This window comes from Gorilla gorilla, chromosome 3 (genome assembly GCF_029281585.2).
Source record: "Gorilla gorilla gorilla isolate KB3781 chromosome 3, NHGRI_mGorGor1-v2.1_pri, whole genome shotgun sequence".
NCBI lineage: Eukaryota > Metazoa > Chordata > Mammalia > Primates > Hominidae > Gorilla > Gorilla gorilla.
Genome location: NC_073227.2, coordinates 92,554,451 through 92,567,520, shown reverse-complemented (window position 1 = coordinate 92,567,520; position 13,070 = coordinate 92,554,451). Strand labels below are relative to the sequence as shown.

Here is a 13,070-nt window from a genome sequence, read left to right as displayed (position 1 = left end):
CCAAGGTTTTAATGTTTCAAATAAGAGATTTGTCATATATGTTAAGCCTTTCTTAGGATTCCATATCATATCTTGTTATATTAAGAAATGTTTATAGTTTTACTAACTTGTAACATGGTTGATTTACTGGGAAAGTGTTTCTCAGCTATGGGGCATGTCTCATACTATATACTGACCCATCGTCTGCCATGTGCAAGGCCTATTTTAGGTATTGGCAATATTCCAATAAGCATGATAAAAATTGTTGACCCTCTTGGAGCTGGCCTGAATCCTCCACCAAGCTTCAAGAGAGTAGAGTTTTAAAATTTTTAATTTCCTGACCTGGTCCATAATTATCAACCCAAACCTCAACAGGAGCAGTCCTCTAATAGGTTGATTGTTCCTTGAGTGCAGTTACTGTATATTATTAAGCCTCATAATTATATCCAAAAATGTCTGCTGTGTGGTAGACATGCAATAAAATTTTGATCGATTCAGTCTTTTAATAAGTATTTTAATGCTATATGCCAGGTATATGGTGGTTAACATAAAATAAGCTTATTTCCTGACCTCAGCGAGATTATAGACTGGTGAAGACATCAAATAATTACATCATAGGTTACATAAGAACTATGCAAGGAACTGACAGTTTTCTGGGAAAGAGAATAACAGAGCAAATGGGTGATAGAGGTTATACACAGACATGATGATTAAGAAAACCTTCTTTCTCCTGTAATCCCAGCACTTTGGGAGGCCTAGGCGGGCAGATCACGAGGTCATGAAATTGAGACCATCCTGGCTAACACGGTGAAACCCCGTCTCTACTAAAAATACAAAAATTTAGCCAGGCGTTGTGGCAGGTGCCTGTAGTCCCAGCTACTCAGGAGGCTGAGGCAGGACAATGGTGTAAGTAAACCCTGGAGGCAGAGCTTGCAGTGAGCCTAGATCGCGCCACTGCACTCCAGCCTAGGCAACAGAGCAAGACTCCCTCTCAAAAAAAAAAAAAAAAAAAAGCAAACAAACAAACAACAGCAACAACAAAACAACAAAAAAGAAAACCTTCTTTCAGGAATTGATTATTAAATTGAGACTTAAAGTAAAAGATCCAGCCATTTAATAAGGGCATGTGTTTTAGTAACTAAAAGGTCATTGTGGCTCAAGTTTAGTGTGTAAGGAGTCAGGCAGAGCTAGGAGAAGAAGGCAAGCATCTTTCAGGTCATAGGAGGAGCTTAAATGCAGTATTAAGTACAAAATAAAAGCCATTGAGGGTCGGTTCCTGCCTCTCTCAGCCTTGTAAAGAAAAATTGGAGAGGCCTAGGGACAATGAAGACAGACCCTACTGGAAAGTGGGTATAAATGTCTAGGCAAGAGAGGATGCTTTATTAGACAATGAGGATTGCAGTAATAATAGATGGTTTATGGTAAAATCAGTAGGATTTGCTATTGAATCCATGGGCTGAGGGAAAGAGATGAATCTACCATAATTTATACTTTTTTTTAGCTTGAACATTCTGTTTGTTAATGGTACCATTTATGTAGATGAGTTGGTCAATAAAAAAACAGATTATGGAGAATTAAGGTTGTTGATGAAATCTTTGAAGGTATTTGAAATCATCTAGTTTTGGGTCTAGATTCAAAATGAAGATTTAATGTTAATAGTGAAGGCTTACACTACTAACATTTTAGCTCTTTGTGCCTGAATCTCTGATAAATACTTTATGTACATTATTTAATACTTTCCAACTCTAAGATGCATTCAGCCTTAGTCCCAGTTTACAAATGAAGAGATTGAAGCTGAAAGAAGTTAGGTGATGTTCCCAGGGCCAGACAGCTAGTATGGCAGAGTCAGGACCTGAGCCCAGATCTATATCTGCCTTCTGAGCCTTAAGCTCTTCCTCCCCAAACTTCACTGCCTCTCATTACAAAGTTGAGGCATTTTATTTATCTCTTGCTAGATAAAACTCTAATGTCTTTCCTTTATCTGTTTCTGTGTCTTGTTTGTACGATTCAAGTCACTGAAATGAGAATTCAGTTAGTTACCTGATTGAATCAAACTAGTTAGCAATCTAGTTTAAGATTCTAACAGGCTGATGAGGCAGATTTTTATGGTTAAGATGGTAGGTTGTTTTCGTTCAATGTACCAGATATTTTCCATCAGCAACACTCTGCTGTCTGTGACAGGTCAAAGGTATCTTTCTTTATTTGCTAAGATCTGTGAAATGGTCTTCTGGGTCTAATGTGCCTTAACATTTTTAGGGCCCTGTAGATAGAATTTATGCCTTAATCTCAGGATTTATTAAATGATAAGAAAGCAGTTCATTTAAAAGAGTGCCTCCCAGTACAAAGAAACAGTCTTGGACTTCTACGAAATTATAAATTATTGAGTGAATTCATCAGTTTCTTTGTATATTGAAATTAGCTACTTATGATGGACAGTGAACGAGCATAAATGTGTTATCTGAACAGGGCAGGCTTCCCTAACCAATATTTGTAAAGAAAATATAAACTCCACAGCCGTACCCTGGTCCTTAAAAAGTATTAATGGACTTATTCAAGAGTTAGCAGCAAATATATGTGGTTACTGGTTACTTAACCATGGTTATATCAATACACTGCTTTTGATTTTTTAACTTTTTCTGAAAACATTGAATGTGAGTGCAATGCAGATTTATCTGGAAAGTATACATATTCATGCAACCTTAGCATATCATGTAGCAGTTTTCTGTTTTGAGTCATTATCTATAATCCGTTTCTCACATTTGAATTCACATCAATCCTCTAGGCATTTATTCACCTAGCATACATAACCTACCATAGGCAAAGTCCTGTTAGATTCTTGGGAGACAAAAATTAATAAAACATAGCACCTTTCTACAAGGAGCTAATTGTAGCAGGTAAAATAAACCAATCAACAAATGATAATAATAAAATGTGATAGAGATCTATAAAATATATTAATCTTCAAGGGATTCAGTTGCAAAGTACTATGTAAACATGAATTGAAAAAGAGAGGATATGGTTTGGCAAATAATGCCAGTGGCCAGTGAAATCTTCCTAAGATGCCATGCCATTTGAGTTGGACTTTTTCAACTCAATTGGCATTTTCCTGCTAGAAAAAGGGGAGATAGGTCTTGGAAGATGGGGAACAGCTTGTAACAAGACACTAGAAGTATTAGTTTATGGAGTCTTTGGAGACACTCTAGATTGGTCTGCATGGTAAAATTGAAAGGTATTTAGGGGAGATGGCAGATGAGGAGACTGGAAAGAGAAGCTGGGGCTAACTTTAGAAAATAATAAGTGCCATATTAAGTAGTTTGAATTTCATCTTGTCAAAGAAGAGTCATAAAGGGTTTTTAAGATTAGTGACTTGATCAGTCTGTGTTTTAGAAAGAGATGCATTATTAGCATTATTTGGAGGAGAGAGACTCTGTTACACACTATGCTATGAACACGAACACGTAGTTTCTAAGTTCATAGTGTCTGTCTGGGTCCAAACTCCTTGTTGTGTACACTATACTTCCCTACCTCAACAAGCTATCTTAATTTCCCCAATGTGGATTGAACATACCAGATCACAGAGACAGATTGCAGCAAGCACAAGTCGATTCAGCCACCTTTTATAAAAACATACTCACCTTCCCAGGAATATCCTGACCTATCACTCTAGAAGCGAGTCCCCACATCACATGTTACCTTAACGTAACACAACATCCACACAGTATTGCTGACTAAGAGGTCCCTTCGATTTTTACTGAAGCGTCTCAGTTGCCTCTTCCTTTCCCCCTTTGCTTTTGCAGCCCCAAATTCCCTTCGTGAAATTCACACTTTCTTCTTTCTTAAGTCACAGATATCAAACTGACCTTATCCTTCCTTACTTTGTTACAGCCTTTATATTTTCCCAGGTTGTAAAACACAGAAAAAGTTTATAGATTCCTGTGCGAACCATCTTTCTCAATCTTGAGGAAAGGTAAACAGTTCTACCTGGGCTTTTGCTATGTGTCCATTGTTACAAAGGACACAAGAGTTTGTAGGACCTCACAGCTGACTGCCTATTCTTGGGCTTTCCAAAGCTCGTTTGATACTTAAATGAAGTAAAACATAATTCACGTAAAAGGAAAGACTCATGTTTACTGAAAACAACCATCAACCCTTACAATCTTCCTTTCTGGAGAGCTACTCAAATGTGCCCAAATCACCTAAATACAAAATATTTGCAAAAGTTTTCACAAGTTATTGCAACAGTCTGCATGAGCTGGTTGGTTTACTAAGCTGCTTGGTGTGGAGGTGGACAGGTTTGACAGATGTCTGCGGTACTTGGTAGTAGAATGACTCTAATACTTGAAGAAGAAGGAATCAAGGATGATTTAGTCTGTAACTGGGATAAAATATTTAGAAAAGAAAAACAGGTTTTAGAGAGAAGATGGGTGTGCTGTGAGGTATCCAGGTATACTTCCAAATAGATAGTCCTGTTACTAGAGTTGAACAGATGGCCCTCACACATGAGAGAGATGAATCACTGTTAGATACATAAAAGTTTGGGGCCAGGCATGGTGGCTCATTCGTGCCTGCAATCCCAGCACTTTGGGAGGCCGAGGTGGGTGGGTTACCTGAGGTCAGGAGTTCGAGACCAGCCTGGCCAACATGGTGAAACCCCATGACTACCAAAAATACAAAAATTAGCCAGGTGTGGTGGTGTGCACCTGTAATCCCAGCTACTCGGGAGGCTGAGGCAGAAGAATTGCTTGAACCCAGGAGGCAAAGGTTGCAGTGAGCCGAGATGATGCCATTGTACTCCAGCCTGGGCAACAAGAGTGAAACTCCATCTCAAAACAAACAAACAAAAAAACCAAACTTTGGAATTCATCAGCCTATAGGTACTGGTTGAAGCAACAGCAGTGAAGAGAATATTGCAGGGGAAACATGTATCAGGAGAACAGTCAAAAAACAAACAGACAAACAAACCTTGAGCAACACTGACATGTAAAGGTTAGGCAGAGAAAGTAGAGCTAATCTTGCTAAGGAAACAGAATAGTGACATTGAAGAATATAATGGTAAACAGTACCAGATCCCACAGAACATTGTAGATAGTTTTTGTTTTTTTTTTTTCGTGAAAGAAAGTTGAGAATGTTACTAAGAGAAGAAAAGTAATTCCTAGGAAGGAAGCGATTAAACCAGCAGCATGGAGGGGATTTTTGGAGTGACTGTCTAGAGACTCAGGGCTTCCATCATGACAAAACAGCAACAACAGCAACAACTACAAAACACAACATAGAGCAAGGTATTTGCGAAAAGAGAACAATCACTGATATCATATAGACTTGATAGCTTTGCTAATCATTTGAGGAAAACACTGTGTGTCCTCTCTTGGTCTCAGTCTCTCTATAAAGTAGCAATGACAATGTCTGTTCTCTATAGGATTCTGAGTTCTCTAATATATGTTGAGCTTTCGCACTTGCTCTTCCCTTTGCCTAGATTGCTTTTTCCCTCAACAGTCACACAATTATTCCTTCCTGTCCATGGTTCTCCCTTTCCTAACTACCCAATCTCAAATAGTACCCAATCTCAAATAGTACCCAATCCTTAACTCCTCTTGTCCTCCTCTATCTTGTCACTCATATATTTGTTTTCTTCATTACACCTATTCCCATTTCAAATGACATTGCCCGCATGTCTTTTTGCATTCATTTTTTTTCATGCTTATAGGCTGTTTTGCCCAATAGAGTCTATGCTTCATAAGAACAGAGACTCAAAGGTATTGACTATTCCATTCTCCACCCCCAGAACATTTGGGCACATAGCCACTGTTCAATAAATAGTTGATAAGAGTATATCAATAAACAGTAGTTATTATTAATATGAGATTGGAGATGAGGGAAGAGTTGGCAGATTGGGAGACACCTCTGTTTTCTGAGGAAAAGGAATACTGAGTATGGGGCTGAGAATCCAAGCAGGTATGAGTTTGGAACTTTTACCTACGTAAGAGATAGTTGTGGACAGAGTAATACTTTTCTCAGTCCATTTCAGTATTCTTTTATATCTAGCCAGAATCACTCAGGCTATCTTGTTGATACTTGTTTACTTTCAGTTATACAAAAGTCTCTTTAAAAAAATTTTGTATATATGTGGCGTTTATTTGCTTCTATATGAATAATAGCAATAATTACTGCTAATGTTTTTTTTATATTTGCAAGGGCCAAGCATCAAGTACTGTACCTATATGAACTCATTTATTCCTTTCAACAATCCTATGAGGATAATACTGTAATTATCCCAGTTTACAGGTGAGGAAACTGAGGCACAGAGACAAATAACATGCCCAGCATCACACAGCTAAGATTGAATCCCGGCAGTCTGACGCAGAGCTCATGCTCTCCACTGCTATGCTATCCAGCCTCTCAAGACCTGATCCACCCATCTGAACAAAAAATGAGTGTTGCTTTGTTGAAGCCAGACAAAGCTGTTCATCAGCTAGTCAGACAAAGCAGGTCAGATTGTCCTGCCAGCGAAACGTCCTGGGAGAACTTGTCCTGTCCGGGAACAAACCTGGAAGGAATTTTCATTTCAAGGAAAGGAATACTTGATTTGATTTTACCTTTTCCTCCCTCACATCATTGACAAAGTCTTCCAATATCAGGTCATCTGAAAATTGAATTAATGTTCTGTTTACCCCTTCTTTCAGGTAATTTAATAAAGACTCTAGGCTCAACCCTGAACACCTCACAGAAAATCTACCCATGGTCCAATAGGTTGGCTCACATGGTGAAAAGATACTCAGTGTTTTTTTGTAGATGTACTTTGGTTTGCATTATGCAGTGTCAAATACGTCACTTAGAATGTTTATGCTTACTGCTTTTCTTGCAACCCCAAACACTGGTTATACATTTCACCCTTTATTTCTTTTCTTATTTAATTTTTCTTCTCTAGCTCCTCTTTATTTCTTCTCAATATTTTCTGGAATACTGTTATACTGATGATCAATAAATCCTTATTTATATTCAGTTTAGAGCCTGACTCCTCATTTTCTTAAAATTTACCTAAAGAAGATTATGAAAAGAAGCTGCAAATTTTACATTTTCTTTCTCAATATGTTTCCACACTATATTCTTAAACTCAAAGGTTGAGAATCACTACTGATGATTTTAAAACCACATCCTATGTATAACGACAGCATTGTGGCCTGCAGATCTGTGGAACTACAGCAAAATGGGTATAGCTATGACCCTGAAGTCAGACTGCTAATTTTCATCCCTTGCTCGTGTACTAATTGTACTTGGGCAAGTTACTTAACTTCTCTGGGCAATGAGAACATCTGTCCTCTATAGGATTCTGAGCTCTCTAATATATGTTGAGCTTTTGCACTTGTAAAATGGAGTTAATATCTCTAAAGTTATTTCAAGGATTAGTTGAATCAATATAGGTAAAGTGTTTAATGCAGTGTCTGGAAGCTGATAAGCTCTCTGTATTATTAGCTGTTCTTTTTTGTTGATTTTGCTTTTACTTCAGAAGGATTACTTTCCTTTTCACTAAAAGTTGTAAAATTACTTTCTTAATAAATAAGAATTATTTAGAATTATTAAGAATTTCCTAATAAGAATTTAGCCCATCTTGACAGATTCAAATTGTTAATTTAGTATGATATCCTTTTAGTTCTTTCTCTATATTATTTGAGTGTTAAAAACAGCCAGATCATGAGAATTTCCTTATGCCTATGTAATTTTGTAATCAGATGACATTTTAAAAAGTCTAAATAATGATTTTTTTCAATATTTTTCTTTGCTTTTAAGAGTCAAATGAGTAAGCATTTAAAACGTAGCATTTTTCTCAGGTTATAATATTTTACAATTCTTATTTAATTTCAAGGAGATCGTTTCATTTATGTGTAAATATAGGAAAACACTGACATACTGACTGGTATGTAAGCACATTCAGGTGTATGAAGCAGCTTGTCCTTTGCCCCTCTGAAGCATGCATACTGCCATCTGCTGGAAATGGCTTTTAAATGATTTTTCCCAGTAATTTTCTTGATAATTTAAACTAGATGTTTCATTGAGATTGAGATTTAACAAATTTCAAATAGAAGAATCTTGAGGTCCCTTTCAGTAAAAACTGTGATTAAGGCAATTGTTTTTCTTGAACTTTTCAGGTAGATTATGAAAATACACTCACAATTTTTTTTTTAAACTTTGTGCATGGATGGGGGATAGGAGCTCAAGTACTTTGTATTTTGCCGAGTATAGTTGTATGATCTTGCTTGTTTTGAGGAACAACACTGTGAAACAGACAAAGCAAGTAAAAGTAGAGTTTGTCAACAAGAAAATCGAGACTCAGGTTAAATGACCAACCGAAGGTCACTCAGTTTATCCGTGGCCAAACTGGGAACAGAACCCAGGGTTTTGAATATCTAATAATATGGTGCCATATTATTTCTCCAACTCTTATCATACTCCATGTGTTTCACAATATAAAAACACTACATCTCAGGAATTGATAGGACCTGGCAAGATGAAAAGCAGTCAAATTATTAAGTATATTTTGGAAGTGAATAATATGGAGGAACTTTTTTAAGCCTTGAAAATCAAAATAATAAGATACAGTGCTTTGTACAGTACAGACAGCTGGTTATTTGCCACACTGAAATAATACTTTGTGCTATGCAAAAATATCATTCCCTTGTATTTGATTATTTCTACCTATAATAATTTATGTATACTTTGTGAATCTCAAAATGTGTGCTGACTCAGAACATTCTTAAACTGATTTTGGTTTCTACTGGGTCACCCTGTTTTCTAATTAGCCTGGCATAATAGTGACTTTTGTTAAGTAATACTTTTATTTTGGTGAATGGTAAATCTGAATTTTAAAAATGCTCTTTTATTCATTTTATAATATCCTATTTGCTATTGAGATTAATAATTTTGTCCATTGTACTTTCTTGACACTGTGTTAATTTTATAATTCACTAAGTACAAATGAATTTACTAATTTAGGATGATTATATGTGCATTTTATACTAACTCAAATATCACAAGCTATTTGTCATTATTCCCATCTTTCCTTCATTTTATTATTCTAAGACTTTCTGTTGTAGGAGCTTCCTATAGCATTGATGTATTACATATGTTACAGCATAGCTGTCACTGTTATATGCGTTGGCTGTAAGTGCCTCCTACTCTTCCTTACTTCTCCTTCTCCAGAAATTAATTCACTTTTTCTGTTTCCTTTTCTTTAGTTTTGTTTTATTGTTATCTAGTTTTATTTACTAACATTGCTTTCAACCTTATTTTAACATAAAGTGCATTTTACATCTCAACTTCATTGAACTAAATACATGTTATAACTTGGTGTGCAAAGCCATGTTTCTAATTTGAAACAGCTGCCTTACAAGAAGCCTCTTGGGATAGACATGAGTCTCTGAATGAATGTGTTGGTGACAGGCCTGGTTGTTGACTTTTAACTTTTATTGCAACTATAAAGTTAGGAATATGTTATCAGATAATGAATCCAGAACAGGAGGGTGGAAGATTTGATTCACTTTTCAGCTAGGCAGCATGAAGTGTGGCATAAGATAAGAGAATCAGCTCATGACTAAAAAGCCCATAAGAAACAACAGTTTTTTGTCTAACATTGACTTTTTCTTTATATTGAGCTGAAATTTACCCCTTTAATAATGTGAATGGTTTTAAGTTTTATTTTCTATAGATATATACAATGAATCAAACCCCTTTTCCATATGATGGCTATTAATTCTTGTTTTTCTCTTCCATTTCTCATACTCTAATATCCTTAAAAAACCCTTTCCTCCCTCTCACTTATAAAATTTTTTAGCAATTTGTTTGCATGAGTTAACTCTCTTAATTCTCACCCTAACCCTATGAGATATTATTTTTATTATGTCCATTTTATTGAGACTCAGAAGAATAAAGGTCTCACAAGCAGTGAGGGGTTGAACCAGGATTTATCTGAGACTATTAATGTGTGACATTCAGGCTTTTAACCATTATGTATCCCCAACCCTTCTTTATAAGACACATTTTCTGGCCTCCTTGCTGTTAGCTCTTCTCAGGATATATTCATGTTTTGTCAAGCACCTCTGTCATAAAACAGCCCAGAAAAATGCACTCAATACTTCAGGTTTTCTGTAGCCTAGAGTGGGACAACTTGGGCATGAGCTATCTGCCTGCACACTTATGCAATCCAAGATTGTATTGCAGATTTTTTTTCACAGCTTGGCTTATCTCGTGCAGGTATTAAATTGGGTCTTACCATTCTATGTATGTGAGTACGTGTGTGTGTGCATGTGCATGTGTATATATGTATAAATGTATGTGTGTATACATGCATTTTTCCACTTAAAAGGACTTCACATCTTTTCTTTTTAAGTTATACTTTGTTATCTCTAGTATATTCTAGCTTAGCCAGATTTTTTACTTCCACCTTTGCTGTTCTTTTCTTGTTTGTGACTTCTACAAATTCAGTAAGTATGCTTTCAGTCTACATTCAAGACCCTGATTTTTTAAAGGTGTTCTGTGCAGTCACGTTGGATTCTTGAAACAATTCAATTGAGACTTCTTGGTCTTTTTCTTGGTCAGTGTGGCAAATCAAAATACTATGATTTGTGAGTTTCTTGTTTTAGAGCATTCTTCAATCATTCTTGAGTTATATTTATTTTTAAAGCCACTCGCTATGAGATTATGCCTGTCTTTTCTGTGCAGCTTTCAGGTTGCTGTGCGTACTGTTCAAATCTCCTGAATCTGAAGCTGAGTTGCAGTTAGTTTTTCATCCCTCTTTTAGTCTTTTTAACAAGTGTCGAGTCCTTATTCTAAGAACTTTGCATTCTAGCCTGGTAACTCCACCTTTCTCCTTCCTGCTAGCATTTTTTATTTGCACTAATTTTGCACTAGGTTAATGAGAAGATACAGTTACAGTCCACTTCAGATTCATATCTGCCAATAGCTCACTGTGTGTTTTGCATGTCAGATAATTTCTACAGGCTTTATTTTCTTCATCTGTATAAAACAGAATTGGACTATGACCTCTGAGGTTGCACTTATTCCAACATCTATGATTTTAAAGTATATCAAGTCACTTTTAGAAATTTCAGCCTCATTTTTTAAAATTAAATAAAAAGCAGTGACTCAAATTTGCTCTTCTGAGTTGCATCCAGGGCTGACATTCATCTGACAGGTACTCGTACAGTCTCCTTAGTAACTTAAATATTGGAGGATTTCTATCTTGTAGGACTTTCAAGCAGTCGTTGCCTCAGCTGCCCCACCTGCTAGCTGGCCCTCAGATACACTACCACAGCTCCTGCACACAGACCCCATAGCCATTGGCTCTCTCAACCAGACGTAGCACCCCTGGTTGTCACACAGGCACCCCAGTAAGCAAATGCTTGCTGTTTTCCTTTACTGTGGTTGCAGGCAACTCACAGGCTAGCAGATGATTTGCCAAAGTTACCCTCCTGTGGTTGCTTTTGGCTAATGTTATATTTGGATTACATCACACATAGACTCCTTCTAACACTGCACTAGTATAACAAAGCCCTTTTGAGCATGTCCTGTACGTTCATATTACTGTGGAGTTTACAAAATTAGCAATTTACATATCCACACATTGTTCCAAAGCTAAAAGTAAATGACTACCTTTCAGAGTTCAGCTATTAAACTCAATTTAAAAACAGCAATTTACTCACCTATTTGTGGTGATTACACAGCTTATATGTACATCTCATGAAATCCTCGGTGTTTCCTTTCTTTTAGCAATTATCTTTTTTTGTTGCTAGGTGAATGAAATTTACCATGATGAGTCCCTCGGAGTGCATATAAATGTGGTCCTGGTGCGCATGATAATGCTGGGATATGCAAAGGTAAAATGTCTTAAAACATGAATTATAAACATTAGGGACTGGGTTAGCAAATAGAAGACTAAATTGTTCAAGCTACATCTAACTTAAGGCATAGATATATTCCATATAAACCCCTAGTTGCTTGAAATTGAGGAGAAGAAACTGCCACATGAGTGGAGACTTCCAAATTTGAGCAGATTATGAATGATTTTTGTGCAGCTGCCACTTGCTTATTTATTTCTGTCTAAAGAGGTAGATAATTACCCTGACTTTAGGTGTGACTTATGAATGGAAATGAATGGATATTATTATGAGGAGAGAGAATTTCCTTAGCCTATTGTTATCATCGAGTGTGTGTTTCATTTATTCATTAGAAGGGATTATATTGAATGCCTACTAAGTGCCAGACATTTTCTAGGTGCTTGGAATGTATACTGAAGAAAAAAGACAAAGATCTTTGTCTTCTCTTGATTCGCTAAAAACAATATTTTATATACATATATCTTTCCACTTAAGAGGGAGGTGCAGAGTGAATATTTTTCATTTAAAAGAGCTTTAATTTTTTCAAAAGCAAAGAGTTGGATAAAAATGCACATAGTAGGCATTTCATGTAATATAATTGAGTTTAGCTCCTTTAAGGAGGAAACATACAGGAAACAACTAGCCTGACAACTTTCTTGATGTTTAAAATTACACATCTCTCTCCCATAATTAATCCTTCTGGTTATGAAATACTAACGAAGTTCTACATTTACGAAATAGGAAAAATCCATGTGTTTGCATTTCATTATACAGTTAACATCCACTTATCATTTTATAATGATAGAGTGTCATCAATCTTTATCACATAAATCTGACCTACTTTATATTGCCAACAAGGAATATGAATTAACTCCAGCTGGAAATAACAGCCTCCAATTGGTTGTTAAAGCGTTTGTTTGGAAAAGTATGTGATCCGTATATTAAAAAAGGAAACTGATTTTATTAAGAATGTAAACACTGGTAATAACATTTGCTGAACTATAACAAAATTCGCCTGTCAGTCAAATAGGGACTAATTTTTGGTTCCAAGTTCAAATTTTCATTTCATCAGAACTACTCTGAGAAGTGTGGCTAGTGAGTTCTTGAAGGTTGGGCCCTTTTCCCCCCTGAACTTTTAACTCCTGACCCTAATGTGATGGTAGCAACATTCAAAGAACTTATTTTCTTATATCAGAACTGGAAGAGTCCACCCCTCTTCAGTAG

General features: G+C 36.2%; 1 protein-coding gene across 1 annotated transcript in view; it reads left to right on the top strand.

Annotated features, from left to right (window-relative positions):
• ADAMTS3 (ADAM metallopeptidase with thrombospondin type 1 motif 3) overlaps nt 1-13,070 on the top strand; it is a 288,210-nt gene that overhangs the window by 234,358 nt on the left and 40,782 nt on the right. Inside the window, exon 6 of the mRNA XM_019024973.4 lies at nt 11,763-11,846. Coding sequence (XP_018880518.3) covers nt 11,763-11,846 — 84 coding nt within the window. The remainder of the gene's footprint in view (nt 1-11,762; nt 11,847-13,070) is intronic.